The sequence below is a fragment of the Cibotium barometz genome, chromosome 10 (genome assembly GCF_041138505.1).
Source record: "Cibotium barometz isolate CiBa-2024 chromosome 10, ASM4113850v1, whole genome shotgun sequence".
Lineage (NCBI taxonomy): Eukaryota > Viridiplantae > Streptophyta > Polypodiopsida > Cyatheales > Cibotiaceae > Cibotium > Cibotium barometz.
The window spans coordinates 55,992,797-56,013,455 of record NC_141055.1 but is presented as its reverse complement, the minus strand read 5'-3'; the positions used below and the strand labels follow the sequence as shown (position 1 = coordinate 56,013,455).

Below are 20,659 nucleotides of genomic sequence, written 5' to 3'. Positions count from 1 at the left end.
CAAGGATAGCATCAACATCAAAAGCAAGTTTGTTATGGTCACTCCTTATACAAATGCCCATGACGCACTTCCTAGATGGTGGGTGCGAATCCAATGGAAACAAGTAAACTCTTTTTCCAAGTGTTGATAACATTCGTTTTGATCTATTTTCTATTTGAGTTTCTTACTCATTCCAATGAGATCAGCTTAGAGATTCTTGATAAGATCGACTTCAATGTATGTTTACACACTGACTCCCAATCAGATTATGACAGAATAGGATCATGGGCGTAGTGTTCACGGAGAATATTTTTCTTCTCAGATCTTAAAACTTGAAATTTTAAAATTTACAAGTTTTTCTTCAACATTTATAGGTTTTTTCACTAAAATGTAACTAAAATTCTTAAAATTTTAAAGATTTTTTAAATTACAAAAATAAAATTTACAAGTTAGATCATAAATTTTCCAAGTATGATATAAGGGTTTGCCGGTTTTCTGTGAACATTGCCATGATGGGCGGACTCTAATGCTGTAACCTTTGTCCACGTCTGCTTTCGTGGAGGTCCGACTCAGTTACGTCAGTGATGAGTTCATTGTTTAAAAAGTTAACAACTCACTGCGACAAAATTTATGCCGCGCACCCATCTAAACATAAATAGCGCAGTCGTGTGGAGAAGTGATTGGGGCTAGGGCTAGTTTCAGGATCTCTGGGTTAGGGTGAGGGTTTGGATCGTGCGCAGTACCAGGGTTTCTACTTGCTGGATTTTTGCAGCGGATTAGGTGGATTTAGGGTTTTGCTTCGAAAGATATGGGATCGAGCTTCGAAGATCTGGCGGAAGCCGCCTCGGGTGCCATAGGCGGCGTCTTCAGTACCTCCATCCTCTACCCCCTCGACACCTGCAAAACCAAGTACCAAGCTGAAGCCCGTGATGACCAAACTCGCAAATACAGGTGCTCAAATTATGAAAGCTCGCATCTCATCTTCTTAATTTTCAATCTTTGATTAACTAGCTTAACAAATCCATCACCTCGCATTCTTTAAAGCAACCCTCAACATCCTTATCATGCCAATAAGCATTATCTTGCTAGGATAATCAAGTGTGACCATAGATTCAATCTACACTCTATAGGTAACAGCCTATATGGGGCTGACTCCCAGCTTGTATGGGACAGGGCAGTTAGCCTAATGATAGAGGGTTTGTGCGCAGGCATGAGTGCGAAACAGTCGCAACTTCGGGGTGCGATTAAGGAAACGGACCCTAGGCAAAACCAAAATAAAAGAAGATTTTTTTTTTTTTGAGTGGTGTTTGTTTAATACAAACTATATAGTTTTGTCCCTACATGTGTGTAGAAGTATGAAAAGAAGTTTTATATTCTTATTGAATGATTTCCTTCTCTCTCTCTCTCTCTCTCTCTCTCTCTCTCTCTCTATATATATATATATATATATATATATATATATATATATGTATATTGCAAAATCCATGGTTCTTCCTGTACATGTGCATTGATGGCTCCACTTGTACAAGAGTAAAGACCAAACAAAGGGATGGGTTTGCAGCAAGCTCACCACCCAACCTTAAGGCTTAGCTCCATTTATAGCAACCCAGTATTGAGGCCAGACCTACACCGACTACACACACTGCCTAAACCCTGGATCCCATACCATTGGAGCCCACTATCCAATCGTCTAGCCCAGAACTTAGTCATGGCTTGTGTTTTTTAATGTTAAGAAGAAATCATGGTTACATTGTAGTCTTACTGTTATTTTCTTCTGTGCAGGTCCACATTAGACGTCCTCCAAGAGGCGAGATCTTCGGGCCAACTACTTGCATTGTACCAGGGCATAGGCACCAAAAATTTTCAGTCATTTTTGTCACAATTCATATATTTTTACAGCTACAGCTTTATCAAAAACCTTTACTTAAGGCGCAGCAACAAAAAAAGAATGGGTACGGGTGCAAACCTGATCGTGGCAGCTGCTTCCGGAGCTTGTACAGTTGTCATTACTCAGGTATCCTCTTCTTTTTCTAGTTGCTCCCTGCATTATCCTCCTAATCATCAGAATTTAGTTACTTAAGCATCATCCTAAGGTAGCCACACACAAAAAAATGGGGTGTGATATAAACTGTGTGCACAGGAGATGATTTTTTTAAATTTGGCTTCTAGCCATTGCTTCATAATCTAAAGATATACCCAATCTCCTTTCGAGAATTTCACATTTCTCCGATCTTTATTTGCCTGTGTCGACTAGGCCTCTTGCGCTTTAGCCAGCTTGTTTTGACCGATTCCAAGATCTCCTGGTAAGACTCTACCAATCTGTTCGCTTCATGGAATGAAGACGAGGTTTTGGTCAATAGTGATTGGAATGGTCTTCCAAACGCTGCTTCGTAAGGAGTCTTGCCTATAGCTGAAGAAAACGAATCATTTAAAACTGCTTGAACTAAAGGCAAATAAGATTCCCACTTTCCTTGCTGATTGTGGATATAACACTTCAACACATCAAAGGTCAACTAGTTGTAAATCTACGTTTGGTTGTCTGGTTGTGGATGACACGAACTGGAAAAGTTTAATTTAGTACCAAAATTGTCAAACAACGCTCTCCAAAAATGACTGTAAACTTGACATCATGGTCTGACACTATGTCCTAAGAATCCCACTAATCGAGTATCAATGTTGAATGAACAACATTCTCAGCGGTCACTTTGGCCTTGCATGGAATAAGCATAATAAATTTGCTAAATCTATCAACAATAGTCAAACATTGTGTGTTGCGCTTACTCGGATTGGGAGGCAGATTTGTCACAAAATCCATAGATATATCTTGGAAAGTTTTGTCGGGAATGGTTAAAGGTTGTAACAACCCTATCGTTTTGTCACGAGGAGCTTTCACTTTTTGACAAACCTCATAGTATTGCACATGAGTGAACACATCTCGCATCTTTGGCCAATAGTATTGCCTTTTTATCTTCTCCAAAGCCGAATTCATACTCCTATGATCACCAGTGATGACATCATGGGATGAGCGTTGGGGAATGTGTGGGAGTGGGGCTCACCACGGAAGCCGTGGAGGTTGGGTGGGGAGTATGAGGAGTTGTAATCTTCTTTGCACAATCCTTAGAAGTGTGTCCTTTTGTATGACAAAAAAAACACCTATCCTCCTTCTTGTAGTGGGCTATTTCTTCTAGACTCACTTTACCATTGGTCTTGTCTGCTTGAGCTTTTTGGTATGGAGTACGCTTGGGCGCTTTGGTATAGTTCTTGGAGCCAGAGGCTCTCGTGCTTTGTCATTGGGAAGACCCCGTCTGGTTGTTACGACCCTGTGTTTTTCCCTCTGGACAACAAGCAGGTGGGCACAGGCATGGGCACGGCATGGGATGGACAAGTGTGAATAGGCATCAAGTTTGGGTATGAAAAGGAAACCCATATATGGTGGCCAGTCCAAGTGTGAAAGGGGACAAAAGGGATTTTATTGTTTATAAGGTTTTCAAACCTTTGATGGCTTAAAATATTATTATATTTTTAAAGCATGCGTTTTTAATCTCTGCTTTTGGTGTTTTTTGAGAAAAAAAGCGAATTGTTTTCTTTATAAGGTGAAGGGTGGCGAGCAGGAGGAGGAGATCGCCGTATGGATCATTAAAACGTGTGGTGGCCGGATGGTTTACGCATGGGCGCTGTTGCGCATGGGGCTGCTCTGCTGCTGTTGGGTGCTGCCGTCGCCGGGAACTGCTGTTGCTGCTGCTGCCGTTGTTGCCGCCGCCAGGTGCTGCTGTCGCCGCCAGGTGTTACTGCCGCTGCGTATGGACTACAGCCGGGCAACATCGGGCAGCCAAACAGGCAACCAGACGGGCAACCAGCAATGGGCCGCCAGGCAAGCGTCAGGCAGGCGTTTCTCTGCAGCCAACGAGTGTTAGATGGGAGGCCCTCTACACCAGGTGGTTGCATGTGAGGAAGCTGTCAACGCGGGTCTCTCTCTATCTCTCTTGAAGAAGACGAGCTGAATGAGGCACCGAGGGGGTAACAGCGAAGGGGTCTCTCTCTCTCTCTTTGCAAGTAGGTTTTATTTTACGAGATTGGGATGTAGAGAATCAAGTTAAGAAGCACAGGATGATGTTCTTGGAAGAGATGTGTGTTGCACTTATGTGTATTCAGGGACGGCTTGACACATCCTCTATCTTTCTCTCTCTAGGTTTTTGGCACCGTGATTGGATGGTGCATATGTGGGTTTATTTGTCATGGAAACAAGACATTGGTCTTTCGAGAAGAAACAAGACTTTGGTATCAAGGAAACAGGCCTATGGTTATGGGATACAGGTCTATGGTTTATCAGCTCTACAGGTCTTTGGTTTCGTGTGGAAAGCATGTCTTTGGATTCATGTGAACAGATTCTAGTTTTCTCGAGGTTACATGCAGGCTGTGACTATAGGAAGGACATATGGTTTGGTACAGTCCTACTGCTGTTTGGAAAAGGGTTCGTGGGATCCATGGTTGAGATGGAGAAGACCTTTTCAAGCAGGGAGGTGTCGTACAGGTGTGCCTTCTCTATAGAATGCTTTGCTGTGCTAACCGAGAGTTTTTATTGGGAAAGTCTTGGGTGAAAAGCTAAAGGAATCCTATCGGTAAAGGATTCGACAAGTTGTACTTTGTACTCATTTTTGTTCAAATAAAGAAATACCGCAAAGGGTGCCACTGCGTTTTGGGGCCAATCGGTGTCCTTATACTATTTGTAGGAGCACTCTAGCTCTCCTGTTTGTTTTACTTTTCCAGGTTCCCATGGGTGATGAAGTGTTTTGTGTGCGAGTGTTTGTTTCACCAATCGTCAGATTTCTGAAGGCCGGTTTCATTGGTTCTGGCCTTCCCCCCCCCCCCCCCCCCCCCCTCCCCTCCTTCGAGGCCAGAAGGTTGGCAGTGGAAGGCTGGGAAGTCTTAGGCTTTCCTCCATTGTACTTCATCTTAGCACTCTACACGAGCGAGAGTACATCCTCGAAGGTGGCTGGCTGAAACAGACGCACTTTCCTCTGGACTTGTGTGCCAAGGCCATAGAGGAACTGCCCTTTTTTGTTCTTATCAGAAAATGTCCAATTGCAAACATAAGCTCAAAATTTTGTTGGCATACTCTAAGATTGATGGCGCGTTTTGATGCGCCTCCCTGAACTCGTCTTCGAGTTACTCAAGGTAATGGGGCGGTAGAAACCACTACTTAAGATCTAAGACGAATTCGTCCCAGACATAAGCTGCCATACCGAATCTGGTGTGGGCACGAGTCCATTGAGTCCACCATCATGGGATGGCCTCGTCCTCTAAATACCAACTAGCCAAGATCACTATGTCAGTATCATTTTTCTTAACAGCAGTAAAATAAGCTTTGAATTCATGCAACCAGGAATAAAGGGTTGTGGGGTCAAGTGACCACTGAAGTTCATCCTCTCGGGCATAGTAGTTAGGGGGTTGTTTGAAATGAGTTTTCTAAAAGTTTCAAACGCGTTTCAGACGGGTTGCGTAAAATCAACCCGAAGTTTCCTACCTACAGGTTTTTGCATGTATAAAATTTCAAATATATACTACATACAATATGTAAAAATAACACTAAATGCATAGAATACATGGAAACATCAATTTGAAGCCTATAGTCTATAGTCTTTTAGTCACAAATAACAAAAACCATATAATCATCCATCATCAATGTCAAACCATACATGACACTGTTACACTACATAGGTTAAAACTTACGAGTTTGAAGTGTTCATGTCACATGCTAACTACTCAGCGATCTGGCATCCGGTACCATACCAGATACACAGAATCACTAACATCATTCCAGAGGGAGACTCAGCGCGGACTGGCACTGTTTCATGTGCAGGACAGTGCACACCTGACCTTACACTCCTGTGCAGGACAATGCATACCTGACCTCGGACAACTGAGATGGATCCCTGGCTGACTCATCCCGCACTGGTCTCACATGGGACCAGTTCACCATCCCAGGTCCTACACCTTCTATACAGATATGTCTACGTGGCATCCAAGTGCGGGATGCACGTGACATCCCCTTCTGCTTAACTTGATGGAAGCTGCATAGCCTCCAAATAATCCGTCAATAACGTCGGATAGTCTTCGAAAAACTCTTTGTCGAGCCATACCGCTTCGTGGGTCCCTTGGTCCTGAAACTTCGTGAGGAGCTGTCGTAGTCTTTGGCCTGAGCCATGCTTGAAACGGTGTAGAAGGATCTGTTCTGGAACCATAACTTCTGCTTCATCAACAATATCTGGTTCTGCTTCGTCTTTGACCTCTGAAGGGATAGGACCTGCATATGGCTTTAACCAACTGACGTGAAACACATCGTGCATAGTCCAACCCGAAGGTAGCTTTAACTGCATAGACACCTCATTAATCTTTTTCCTGATGGGAAAAGGTTCGAAGCTCCTGAAAGACAACTTTGGGCATCGCTTGCCCACCTGTTTCAATCTTCGAAGATAGACCCAATCCCCTTCCGAAAACTTCATATTCCTTTGGTCTTTATTGGCCTGTCGAGTGTAGGCCTCTTGCGCTTTAGCCAATCTGTCTTTTACTGACTCTAAAATCTCCTGGTAAGACTCCGTCACTCTGTTCGCTTCAGGTACTGAAGATGAGGTCCTGGTCAACAATGACCGGAAAGGTCTTCCAAATGCTGCCTCATATGGAGTCCTGCCAATAGCTGAAGAAAAAGAATCATTCAAAATAGCTTGAACTAAAGGCAAATATGATTCCCACTTACCTTGTTGATCATGGACATAACACTTCAGCACATCAAAGGCCAACTGGTTGTATATCTTTGTCTGGCCGTTCGTATGTGGGTGGAATGCACTGGAAAAATTCAACTTAGTACCAAAGTTATCAAACAATGCCCTCCAAAAATGACTGGTAAACTTGGCATCTCTGGCATCTCGGTCTGACACTATGGTCCTAGGAATCCCGCCAATCAGGTACCAATGCCGGGGCAACATCCTCGGTGGTCACATTGACCCTGCAAGGAATAAGCATAACAAATTTGCTAAATCTATCAACAATAGTTAAGCACTGCGCATTACGCTTACTCGGACTGGGAGGCACATTCGTGACAAAGTCCATTGAAATGTCTTGGAAAGGACCCTCAGGAATTGGCAAGGGTTGTAACAACCCTATCTTCTTTCTACGAGGAGCTTTCACCTTTTGACAAATATCACAGCGTTGTACATATGTAAACACATCACGCCTCATCTTTGGCCACTAGTATTGCCGTTCCAATTTTTCCACAGTCGAATTCATGCCCCTATGACCACCTGTAATGGCGTCATGGGCATCATGGAGAAGAGTTGCCCTAAATGACTTCATGACACAGTGTCGGCCTTTGTAGAAAAGCCAACCATCGCGTATCAGAAAGTGGCATGGTCCTGTGGCATCCAATGCCTGTTCCCACTGTGTACCGAATTCCTCGAAATCCGCGTACATGTGCTTCATGTCATCTAGTCCTATACCAACAAGATCAAGTCTAGTGGTTTGAATCGTAGTCACCTGTCCCTTCCTGCTCAAAGCATCGGCCACTGGATTGGCCTTTCCTGGAAGGTACTCAATCATACCACCGAATTGCTGGAATATCTGACTCCAGCGGTGTTGTCGATCACTCCACTATGCACTTGGCATTGTCTGAATCCAGCGTAATGCTTGATGGTCAGTGCGAACCTCAAAGTCATGGCCATACAGAAAATGTTTCCAATGTTTCAAGGCATGTATAACTGCTAGGAGTTCACGATCATAGACTGAGTAGTTTCTCTGCGGGCAGTAACTTACGAGACATGTAAGCTACTGGATGACCATTCTGTTGCAATACACCTCCAATTGCGATGTTGCTCGTATTGGTGATCACTTGAAATGGTTCGTCCCACGAGGCAAGTAGGCACTTCTGATAAAGCCACCTTGAGGTTCTGGAATGCCTCCAATGCTCGTGGAGTCATTCGAATCTTTTCCTTCTTGTCTTCCCTCCCTTTAGCAGATCGGTGAGATCTTCCGAGAGGTTAGAAAACTTGTCGATGTGGGTGGAGTATGCCTGGCATATATTGTCTTCCCTCCCTTTAGCAAATCGGTGAGATCTTCCGAGAGGTTAGAAAACTTATTGATGTGGGTGGAGTATGCCTGGCATATACCCACAAAGGATCTAATGTCATAGGCTATCTGAGGTACTTCCTAGTTGACAATCTCGGCTACTTTAGCCGGATCAAGTCGAATGCCTTCAGCACTAATTATGTATCCCAAGTAATGCACCTGGAACAAATAAAATTCCGACTTCTTTTCATTGACGTAGAGCTCGTTGCTTTCCAGCAACCTAAGGACTTTCTCCACATCAACGTCATGCTGCTCAACCGTAGCTGAAAATACCAGTATGTCGTTCAAAAATATGAACACACACTTTCTAATTAAATCCCGAAAAACACGCATCATCATGCGGTTAAATGTAGCTGGGGCGTTCGTCAAGCCAAATGGCATGACCACGAATTCATAGTGGGCCCGTTCTGTATGGAAGGTTGTCTTGGGGATGTCCCCCTCCACAATCCGCTCCTGGTGGTACCCACTCTTTAAATCCAGTTTCGAGAACACCTTTGCTCCATTCAGCCTCTCGAGAATATAGTCAATTCGAGGCATCGGGAATCTGATCTTGATAGTCAGCTTGTTGAGTTGAGTGCACGATAATCGACACACAAACGGGAAGACCCATCTTTCTTCTTGACAAATAAGATCGGTGCTTCAAATGGCGACACGCTGGGGCGGATGAAGCCAGATTGCAACAATTCTTGGAGTTGGTGGTCCAACTCCGATTCCATTGCCTTGGAAAGGCGATACGGAAACTTGCTCGGGGGTTCCGAGCCTGGGAGGAGGTCAATCTTGTGGTTCTCGGGTCTGGAGGGGGGGAGCTGGGGAGGAAGGTTGTCCCGAAGAAAAATCTTCTGGAACTTTTCATGGAGAACTGAGTACTTCTTGGAAGCATTGGCCACCGTCTGGGCTGTTTGGATGTAAATCATCGCACACTGTGCGCCTTTCCTGACTGCTCGCTTAGCCTGCAAGTGGCTTATGAGCGGAAAGTTCGGAATTCCTGGCTCACACTTAATGGTCACCGGGGCGTTTGACACATTCCGATTGATCTGGAACATGTGCTTGTCCCACTTGACATCAGGAAGAAACTTGTGAAACCACTGAATACCCAAAATTATGTCTGCTCCTACAAGAGGGGTAACCATAAAATCACGCACAAACTCTATGCCCTGAATAACTAACTTAGCACCTAGAGCTTCATACTTGACCGTCGTTGTCATGCCTGTGCTGAAACCCTCAACTTGTTTGTCCACCGAAGTCAGATCGAAACGGGCACGCCTAGCGGCCTGTTCCGTGACCACATCCTCCGTGCTGCCGCTGTCAAACAAGACGACGTACTTGGACCCTAAGGACCCAACTCCTAAATGAGTTGAATGACTCCAATAATCAGCACATGTGGCCTTTTATAGTACTCTTAGAACATTGGAGTGTTGGCCGACCAGCAGTCGGCCAGCCAACTGGTTATATTCATCATTAAAGCTGCGCCATCTGGACATAATTCCTTATAATGCTGCGCCTTCAGCTGCCTTGTCCTCTGGTCCAGCCGATGTCATCTTCTGATGCAGCCGACAGTCCCCACTTGCAGCTGACAGCTTCCTCTTCATGTCCTCCATGCCTTGCTCCAAGTCCACCCTGGCTAATCTGCACTCTGTGCTCCATAAATCCTGTTTCTATCTGGTTCATATTCTTTATTTGGCTGCCTCTTCTGGACCAGCATCGGAGAATGTCCATGGCATCTTTCATGCACATGACATCTAGCCTCTAGTCTCTTAGCTCTTGCCTCTTGGCACTTGCAACACTCCTCAAGGCTCAAGCAAGGCTCAAGCTCAAGCCTCAAGGCTCGAGGCTCCTCAACTTTCAAGGCTCAAGTGGGAAGCTCATTGGCTCAACACTCCTCAACTTTCAAGGGTGATGCGGAGATCGTGGAGATGGTGGGAGAGCTCGACTGCCTGACCCTGAATGGCAACTGCCACTAACTCAGGATCCCACTCTATCCCCGGGGCTGCGCTGAAGGGGAAAGAGAAGATCATCGCGCCATTATCTAGCGTAGAGGGCCTGGAGTGCTGAAAAACCACAAATACCCGAACAGAGGCTATTGTCTTCTCAAAGAAGTCAGTCCCTTTTGTCGGCAGACACCGGAAGGAACTGTAGTCCAGAGATTGTCCCACTATCCTAGGGGCCCCTCTTGGGGACTTTGGTGGGAGAGCCCTCACCAGGGAGGCAATGATGGTCATCTCTACCGGAGAATCAGTGAATCAAGCGACGGACTGATCTTGCCGGCTGCCTCCGCATCGTGTCAAGGGCTGCTGGGGGGCGATGAGAGTGCTCTGGAGAGGCAGAAGAGGGGGGAGGGGGGTAAAGGCGGGGCGGAGTGTGCTGCGGTGGGTAAAGTCGGTGACGAGACCGGGGGAGGAGGAGGGGGAGGCGGCGACGAGAGAGTACGGAGGGGCGGAGAGGCCGGGGAGGGGTGCTGCTGAGGGGGATCCATTGAAGAGGAAAGTTGGGGGAGGGGCCTGTTTGGGGCTTAGAGAGGCCGGCCAGCCGTATAGAACACTGAGGGTCGGGGGGGGGGTCCGGGATTGTCGCCGAGGGCAAGCTCTAGCTAAGTGACCCATCTGTCTGCAAATGAAACATTGGCGTGGGAGGCCAGAATACTCCACGCGCTACTGTATGGGGTCCCCTCGGAGGCTAGGAATAGAAATACAATGTGGTACTGACTCCGGCGAGGCGAGACAGATACAGAGAGATGGAATCCTAGTTGCTCTCGCGGGGGCCGAGGTAGCGGTGGGGAAGGGGGGGGGGCTCCACTCCCCGATGGCACCACCAATTACTAGGAGAAGAGGAAGGTATTCCTTCCTAAGGCTTGGGAAGCAAACTGTCACTGGGAAGCCAGAAACGCCAGTCAATGGGTCAGACGCAGGCGCGCTGCCATCGAGCAAAGAAGGCCTGTGTCGTACGCAGTGCAAGGGGACTCAGCTGCATGACTCGGTCTGACACCGATGGCGAGTCGAACTCCACCTGGTAGTATCCGCGTCCCAGAGGGTGAATATCGGTGATCTTTGCAGGTTTGCTAATGAGGCTGGCCTGAAAAAGATCCCTGAGCTATCCGTGCACGGGACAGCTACCAACAATTTTGCAGACCAAGGTGGAGGCCTCAAGTGAGGCATCGGTCGTGGCATGAACGTGAAGATCCACTTAGGAGAAGGAAATGCAAGCAACGGCGGCTTTGGTCGGGGCGGCTTCTCCTGAGGGTGAAGACCAGAATGAACTGAAGCTTGCCGAGTAAGCTGAAAACCCGAGAAGCCTGGAACCATCAACCTGTGCGGGAGGGGAGGGAGGAGGAAATGAAGAGAGAAAAGAAAAGAAAAAAAGAAAAAAGAAAAAGAAAAAGAAAGAGAAAAAAGAAAAAGAAAGAGAAAAAAGAAAAGGAAAAAAAGAAGAAGAAAAAATAAAATAAAAAAATAGAAAAAAGGAAAAAGAAAAAAAAGAAGAGAAAAAAGGAAAAAGAGGGACATTGTGCAACAAGGAGAGGGAAGGGGCGAAGCAGCAGAAAGGAAGACCCGCGCGTGTGTGTGGGGGGGCTGCTCGTGGGGGGGGGGTGTGTGCAAAAACAAAACGAAGGAGGAGGGGTGAGTTGGGGGGAGGCGGTTGAAGCACTACGAGAAAAGAGTAGGGGGGAGGGAGGGGTGGAAGAGCTGAGACCGGGGGGGGGGGGGGGGGGGGAGGGGGGGGTTGTGTTCGCAGAGGTCTGGGAAAAATGTGAACAGGGGGGGTGCTAGGAGCGTACGCACGACTAGTTATGGCATACTTACCTTGCCAGCTCACCTATTTAGCATGTTCACATTATGGATCGCTTGTACATAGTACTCTAGTACCTATGTTGGGTTTTCACTTATCTTTTATAGCCTTCTTTTGAGAGAGAGAAGAAGAAGGTTTTAGTCTTCGATCTTTGTGTGTGTGTGTGTGTTGTCCATCGTTGTGTGAGTGTGTGCGCGCTTGCAAAAGCTGAGACTCTCTCTCCTCTTCCAATATTTTTATGGTTTCAGAGCTTGGTTCAAGCTAAGGAGCTGAGCGGAAAGCAAAGGGAGCTACAAAGGCAAAGAAAGCGGTACACGGGTAAGAGCATCATCTCTTTCCCTTCTTGTTTAGGTACGACACTCCTTGTGTAGCTTTGGGAGCTACACATCTTCGATTGAGGAGCTATCTTCGTAGGCGTGGAGGTGCCTGTGTAGTAATTAGTACTTTGTATTATAGTTTTGCGGCCAAATTAGCATTTTGGACACGTTTCGGCCTCTGTTCGGCGAGTGCAAGGTGTTTCCAGGCAATGTATTGTTGATTTTGTCCTAACATTAGTTATTGCAGTGCAGCAGTGCATTTTGGATGTCCAGACAGTGATTGCACATGTGTTGTTGATTGTGGGTATATTTATATGTACTCTGGTCACATGCAGTAACAAACAAATTGTGGAGAAGTATCGCTACAGGAGTTACAATAGATACTGTTGTGTTACAGGTTACGTATAGAAATTGTTTGTTTGTAGATTTCTGGTTGTTGCAAGCAAAGATATCTGATAATATTAACCAAATTGTCAAGGAGAAGCTTGACAAGAACAACTTCCATGCGTGGAATTTTTGGGATAGGGCATATACAAGATGCCAACACTCCAGCAAACAGTTGCATCACAAAACCTGGTAAAGATGTTTCGGATAAACACAAATGCAAGGAAGTTGCAGCTAAAACAGGAGCTGCATATAGTGGAGAAGAAGAACATGTCTATCAATGAGTGATTAAGGGTATTGTTGAATCCCTTAGATCTATCAATATCTCAGTGGAAGATGATGTCTTGGTGAGCGTTTGTTTAAATGGGCTTGGCAAAGAATACAAGCCATTTAAGACCTCTATTGCTGTAAGAGAGAATGTTTCCAACTTTTGGGATTTAGTGTCTATGTTAATCATAGAAGAGAAGTCTTTGAGTGAAGACTCTTCCTCTCAAAGCAAGAACACTTTAGAACAGCTTTTTGCTCAAACTCAGGTAGAGGTAGAGGTTACGGTCGAGACCAAGGTGGTGGAAATCAAAATTATGGACAACAGCAGTCCAATGATTCGCAGCAGCAATAAATACACATAGGTGAAAGAGGCCAGTCTCATGGTAGGGGGAGCCAGAGAGGTCGAGGCAATTGGCAAAGATAGCAATCGGGATGAGATTCAGAGGGATGCTTTTATTGTGGCAAACCAGGTCACTTTGCGACAGCATGTCATAAGAAGTAGAGTGATATAAGAAGTGGCAAGTTGTAGCAAAACAATTTTGCATCTTCAAGCAAGTAGACTGAAGATAGATGTGAGAGTTATTTGTTATGCAATACATGTTAAATTCAATGATTGCAAATATATCCATAAACGGTGATGATGTATGGTATGTGGATTTGGGAGCCTCTAATCTCATGACTTATCATGGTGAGTGGTTTAGAGATGTCAAAAAGTTGAAAAAACCAAGATATGTAGAGACGGGGAGATGACACGGCTCATTCTATTACTCACATTGGGAATGTGCCATTGGCTATGCAAGATGGCAAGATGAGGTACTTGGCTTCATGTGCGTAACATAACAAAGAATTTGGTTTCTGTTGGGTAGATGGTTGAGCATGGTTTGTCGGTACACTTTAAGCCCGAGGGCTGCTATGCTGAGGACTTCAAAAACAAATGTCGATTGGTTGCAAAGGAAAAAAGAGTGGACAAAATGTTTACTTTGTATGTAAGCATGTTTGAGGTGAAATGCAAACATGCTTGCAGGTTAAGTGCCTAAGGTGAGATGGAGGGGGAGAGTACTTCTCCAATGAGTTCAGTGAGTACTTGAGAGAGCATGTAATTTAGAGGCAATTCATATGCAGGTACACTCTGCAGGAAAACGGGGTTGCTAGAGGAAGAATAGGCACATTGTAGAGGTGGCTCGTGCATTGATGGCATGTCTCATCATTATTGGGTTGAAGCGGTTGTGACCTGCAGTTTACATGATGAACAAGAACCCCACAGTAGTAGTGCATGGTGTGACTCTAGAGGAGAAGTATATTGGTAGAAAGCCAAATTTATCACACTTAAAAGTATTTGGATGCATTGCATATGTACACATTCTTGATGAGCTACGTAGTAAGTTGAATCCAAAGGCTGAAAAATGTGTGTTCATTGGTTACTCTCTTGAGCAAAAGGGGTACAGATGTCACACGTGAGATGAGTGAGCAGGGATGTCTTTGATGAGATGAGCAATTGGTATAATGCTGTAAAAGACTCGATTGGGGCTGATGCATAGGAGTAGGTGGTTGCGCAGAACACAGGTCAACAATAACAGTCTTGAGTGGATTGAGAGAGTTCTCTAGCATTTGGTCTGTTGATAGACCAAGTTATGCAGGTTCTGCAAGTGCATCACATAAAGGCAAAGAGAAGGTGGATGAGTCTCTTGGTATGCTTGATATTTCAGCAGGGCATTCATATGTTGATGGAGAGTCTAGTGGCTTAGAGCAGTGTCTTGATGAGGAGTTTGGGATTCGAGCTATTAGGACACTCGGCTATGGTAGACGCAAGGACACCAAGGACAAATGCAGGACTACGCAAGTCGAATAGAGTCAAAACCCTGTTCAAAGATATGTATGATGGTTATGTAGCTCATCATTATGCATACATGGCAAAGGTTATGCAGAAGGTTGAACCCACACGTTTTGAGGATGCTGTTGGGCATGTGGCTTAGAGCAGAGCCTTGATGAGGAGTTTGGGATTCGAGCTATTAGGAGACTTGGCTAAGGAAGACGCAAGGACACCAAGGACAAATGCAGGACTACGCAAGTCGAATAGAGTCAAAACCTGTTCAAAGATATGTATGATGGTTACATAGCTCATCATTATGCATACATGGCAAAGGTTATGTAGAAGGTTGAACCCACACGTTTTGAGGATGTTGTTCGGCATGTACATTGGGAGAAAGCCATGGATGAAGAAATGGTTACATTGGATGCAAATAAGACATGGGAATTGATTCCTTTGCTTGAGGGTCGAAAGGCTATTGGATCTAAGTGGGTCTACAAAGTGAAGCACAACTTAGATGGAAGCATTAGCAGGTAGAAGGTGAGATTCGTTGCCAAAGGTTATGCTCAGACCTATGGCATTGATTATGAGGAGATATTCAGCCGTGTTGCCAAAATGACTACTGTGAGAGTTGTTATTGCAGTGGTTGCATCAAAAGGTTGGGTTTTACATGAGATGGATGTAAAGAGTGCATTCTTGTATGGTGAGTTGCAAGAAGTATATTTTGAACATCCATTTGGTTATGAGGATTTGAGTCACCCAGCATGGCATGATAAGACTGCACAATATCTTATCACCATTGGCTTTTATATGGCAGATGCTGATCATTCACTTTATGTGCGAAACAGTGATAAGGGGATTGTGGTCATCCCTATCTATATGGATGACTTGATTGTTGGAGTGACAATGAAGAGGAAGTCGAGAATGCAAAGGGTCTCCTTAAGAAGAAGCTTGACATGAAGGATTTGGGTGAGCTGAGATGCTTTCTTGGCATTGAGGCCATTAGGACGCTTGAGGGCATATGGCCATCATAGCGACAGTATGCATTGGACATGTTGTCCAAATATGGTATGGCTGGTTGTAAGTCCATTTTTGTACCATTGGATCAGAATGGCAAGCTGAGTGCAAACACAAGTGAGATTTTGGAGAATGCCACTATGTACAGGAAGATAGTGGGCAGCTTAATCTACATGATGATCACCAGGCCAGACATGAACTATACAGTTGGGTTGGAGAGTCAGTTTATGTAGGTTTCTCGGAAGTTGCATTTGGATAGTTTGAGGCGCACTAGCAGCCTCTATGGCTAGCCTCCATGGTTGGCTAGCTAGCTGGCCAAGCCCACAAGGCTGGCCGACAGGCCGCCTAGGCCCTCAAAGCCTAGCTGACCAAGGCCTAGCCTCCTTCTTGGGCTATTGGCCATTGTTCATGGGCCTCTTGGTCCCTTAGGGTGGCCTAAGGCCTACCTCGTCTCTTAGTCAAGGGATACTGATACCTTTCTGGGGTAGCCCAAAGGGCTGCCTCCTTCTCCTACATGCATCTACATGCTCTAAGCCTCATATGCTTGGTATTTGGCTACAAACCAAACAACTGGAACATTTGTCATCATTCGAGAGGGTGACTCAAAGTATCGACTAGCACTGCATCATGTGTGGGACTTGCACACATGAACAAGATCATGTACAGGAATTGTACACTTGACCTTGGACGCCTAGAGTGGAACCCTGGTGACTTGTCTCGGATTTGGGCTCACAGGGGACCACTTTCCACTCCAGGTCCAGCACCTGCTATACATATATGTCCACGTGGCATCCAAGTGTGGGATGCACATGACACATTTCCAATCTCTAGCCAAGTTCCAAACCTAGTGTGTTGAAGCTTTAAGAGCAGGCGTGGTGATTTGGATGAGGTGGAGAAGAGTTGGAAAAACCGCCATAATTACTTGATGTATGGGGCATGCCCCCCACATGCTACACATACCAAGCCCCCTCCCTTAGGAAGGAGGAGTGTTGTTACCAAGATTGGAACCCTTGACATCCACCTTAGAAGACACACACCAAGCCCCCCCTTAGGTAGGAAGGAGTGTTGTCCTCAAGATTTGAACCCTCATCTCAAACCACTGTGTCGAAGCTTTAAGAGTAGGTACAGTGAGATGAGGTGGAGAAGAGTTGGAAAAAACACCAGAAGTTCTTGATGTATGGGGCATGCTCCCCACATGATACACACACCAAGCCCCCCCTTAGGAAGGAGGAGTGTTGTCATCAAGATTTGAACCCTCGACATCCACCTTAGAAGACACACACCAAGCCCCCCCTTAGGAAGTAGTGTTGTCCTCAAGATTTGAACCCTCGACATCCACTTTAGGAGGTGCAAGTGCAAACCACAAGGCCAGTGTCTTAGGAACTACTACAAGTACAAATACTCTTTGTAACTCGCGGTGCCCGGGGGACTAGGGCCTTTGACACACTTGTTGATACCATCAATGCATATTAAAACATTTAAACATGGCCACAACCTTAACACATATCCATCATCACTTTGCATAAAACATAAAAGCTGGACAAAACATCCACAAATGCTGAAAATGGAGCTTGCACATGTGACACCGCATAGAGGCCGGAATGGGCCGACCCCCCTCCCCCCCTCCCTCGCCTTCGTGTATTTTATTACCCAAGGAGAATAATATCATGTACAAGCTTTGAGAGCGTTTCCGGATTATCCATATACAAATGCCAGAACACAGCCCAACACAAGGCTACCAAGCCGGAACACAGGCTGTAGAAATGCCGAACCAACAATATAATCCATATACCTCTGTGTGGGTACTAATTCTTCCCCAAGAACCACAGGTCTTCATGCAATAGAGCTGGTACAACAAGTACAACTCTCCATTCAATCGGTACAACAAGTACAATGATTGGTACAACTGGTATAGTGGGTTGGTACAGCAAGTACAGTGGTTGGTACAGCTGGCAGGTTGGTACAGCTAGTACAATGGTTGGTACAAGCAGGTACAGTAAGTACAGTGGTTGGTACAGCCAATATAGTGGCTGGTACAGAAGGTACAAGGGCTGGTACAACAAGTACAATAGCTAGAAATCATAATAAATGATTAAATATCCTTGCCTTCAGTATTTCTTCGTGATGGAAGCCTCCAAAAACAGTCCCCAACAGCCGGTATTTTTCATGGGCAGCCTTCAAGAGAGAGAGAAAGAGAGTAGCCATCATTAGGGCAGCTTGTAACGGTGGTAGAGGCTAGTGTGCAGCAAGAGAGCCTCCTCCAAATGAAGAGAGAGGACTCCAATTTATAGATTTGAGCCTCCCACGAGCTAAAATGGCAAGAGAAGGCTATAATGACAAGTGGAGAGCCACACCATAGCTGACGTGACAGTGACAAGTGTGAGGCCACTTGTCTCACTTTGATTCACTTTCTTGCCACATGTCCCAATCTAAGAGATGGGTTCTCCCATAATCTTTACCTCTAAAAATATCCCAATTGATAGACATTCTATCATAGGCACTTTGCCAACTCTTGGTGTCTGCTCAATTCCAGATGTAATGACGCAAACAGAATTTCCATCGGAGTCGGGCCAAAAATAGCAACACTCTTAAATTTAAGGAGTGTGGTCCTTTGTATTCCATGATAATCTCCCATTCCCAAAGCTTGTACTTTCGAAATATTTAGATGTCTTGGAGTCCACTAGACCCCTTTCATACAGGAAATGTCCAGGTTGGTGACACTCACAAAAGTTGATGCACGTATGTACATAATTTACGAAAACATGTAAAATAGACCTTTTTTAAAAACTACACACAAGTGATGTGGGGGTTTTCTTAGGAGTGAAGCTTCAGGGAGTAATGTCCATTTCAGTAGTTTGTGTACGCTCCTTCATAACAAATTATATTATGCCCCTCATATGGTACTCTGTGCATGCATGCTGTAACAGTATCCTTTTACAGTTTAATTAACTTTAGTAGCCTTTGAGGTATCATCTATCTCATGACTGTCTATTATTTTTGTTATATTTTTTGCAGCCCCTGGACACAGCTTCAGCTCGGATGCAAACCAGCACTTTTGGCAAGTCAAAAAGTCTGTGGCAAACTCTTAAAGATGGCGATTGGAGACAAGCTTTTGACGGCCTCGGAGCCTCTCTTATCTTGACATCAAATCCGGCCATACAGGTATAGTGATAGTATGTTTGGGTACACAAGATGAGGGGGTGGGCGGAGAAGATATCCCAAGCATCTCTGACGGGCGGCTTGCATAGGCTGCCGCCTATGGGCAGGTCCTGTTGTATAACCAGCCTTATATTTTTGTGCACATATCACTAGCTCTTACATGTGTTGTGGGCTCTTATACACAGTATACAGTCTATGAGCAGTTAAAGGGCCGGATACTCAGATCACAAAAAATGCAAGCTTCAAGGGAGTACGAACGCAATGCGGATGCCTCACCACTTGTATTGTCTGCCTTGTCTGCTTTTCTCCTGGGGGCCTTGTCAAAAACCATAGCTACTGTTATAACATATCCTGCTATCAGGTACTGATTTGCTCCCCTTTTGTGATCCATCTTAACTAAAGGGTTTACGTACTTGTGGCTGATGGTGGATGGGATTGAAAATGATAGTAGACAGGGCAGATATGCATGCATGCATACATAGGATAGTGGAGCTTTTTGTTTTGTTGGCTGTGTGGCCATGTGTGTGAAGTCTGTCCTAATCTTTACCTTTATTTTCAACAGGTGTAAAGTTCTGTTACAAGCTGCTGAGTCAGAAGACAATGAACAGCCGAGAGACGGTGACAGGATTCCTGAGAAGGCATTGAAGAGCATGATTGATGCCATTCACATAATTTGGCGTAGAGAAGGTGTGAGGGGGTTCTACAAAGGATTACAAGCCCAAATACTAAAAACCATATTAAGTGCCTCTATAATGCTAATGATCAAAGAGAAGACTTCCAAAAGCACATGGTTTTTGATGATGGGTCTGAGGAGATGGCTGACTCTCCGTCAACAAAGGATTAAGGTTACCTAATGCCATGTACTGAAGGAGAGCTTGTATAGTTGAGTTCATAGAGGCCAACACTCTATTTGTGTACTCAAGCTGAAAATTTTTCATGGGTAAAAAGTATCTTTCAGGAAGTGCTCGTGCTCTATTGGTCATGGGTAGTGACCTGTATGATTTGCTTTGTGTATACCATGTGTTAGGGTTCATTTTCCATTTGTGGCCAGCCCTCCACTAATCCATGTACACCCCCAGTGAGTTTTTTTTGGTTTTTTTGTTTTTTTGTTTTTTTTTTTTGCGGGGGGGGGGGGGGGGGGGGGGGGGGGGGGGGGTATTGCGAGAGTTTTTTTATATATAAATTTAGTGTGGGAATTGACAGACCGCATGCCATTAGGCATGCGGGAGGAGGGGGACCTCCACTGAGTTAAACAATGACCAAATGTGATGTGGCTTGCAGCTCCTATTTTAGCTTTGTGACTTGCTGATCTCTTTTTCCTTACTAACTCAGGCATATTGGGGATGAAATGCACTAGTGAGTAACGATTGGGATTTCCAAGCTAGATTGGAGCTTAGATTTCCCAAACCCTTTAAAGGATTCTCTACGTTATGCCAAGCTTGTATTGCACATTGACATCGTAAGTCACATTTTGTACTTTAAAGGACCACACATGTATTCTCTAAAATTATGAAGTTTTATTGCTTTCCTCTATTTACTTTTTGATGCTATGTTTACATGGTAAAATGTTATTTGTGATTTGTTAGCTTCATTGCACTTGTGAGTGTCTTAGCTTTGATTTGAGCTCTAGCTTTAGTGAGGATGTACGTGTGAGATAGTCTTGGATTTAGAAATAAGTAGTTAAGAACAAGATTACATCATTTTATTCATTGATATGTACAGATTTTTCTTAATTACTCACTAATAAGCTAGGCATTTTGATTACCATACGATGCCCTCGACTCTCTAACAATTAACCTGTTACCTTACTCACCTCCAGGCTCTAACG

The 20,659-nt window shown here is 45.0% G+C and overlaps 1 protein-coding gene across 1 annotated transcript; it reads left to right on the top strand.

Moving 5' to 3' along the window:
- The first annotated feature begins 553 nt into the window (after positions 1–553).
- Positions 554–20,363, top strand: LOC147635074 (peroxisomal adenine nucleotide carrier 1-like). The gene is made up of 5 exons (XM_086804351.1): positions 554–930; positions 1,762–1,993; positions 18,688–18,834; positions 19,017–19,192; positions 19,394–20,363. The coding sequence occupies exons 1-5, from the start codon at positions 788–790 to the stop codon at positions 19,683–19,685; spliced, it is 990 nt and encodes a 329-aa protein (XP_086660477.1). The 5' UTR covers positions 554–787; the 3' UTR covers positions 19,686–20,363.
- The last annotated feature ends 296 nt before the right edge of the window (positions 20,364–20,659 follow it).

Excerpts from the sequence above, each read along its gene's own strand:
- LOC147635074 (XM_086804351.1), top strand. The coding sequence starts at position 788 with ATGGGATCGAGCTTCGAAGATCTGGCGGAAGCCGCCTCGGGTGCCATA. Across the intron at positions 1,994-18,687 it reads GTACAGTTGTCATTACTCAG|CCCCTGGACACAGCTTCAGC; the intron begins GTATCCTCTTCT and ends TATTTTTTGCAG. Across the intron at positions 19,193-19,393 it reads ATAACATATCCTGCTATCAG|GTGTAAAGTTCTGTTACAAG; the intron begins GTACTGATTTGC and ends TATTTTCAACAG.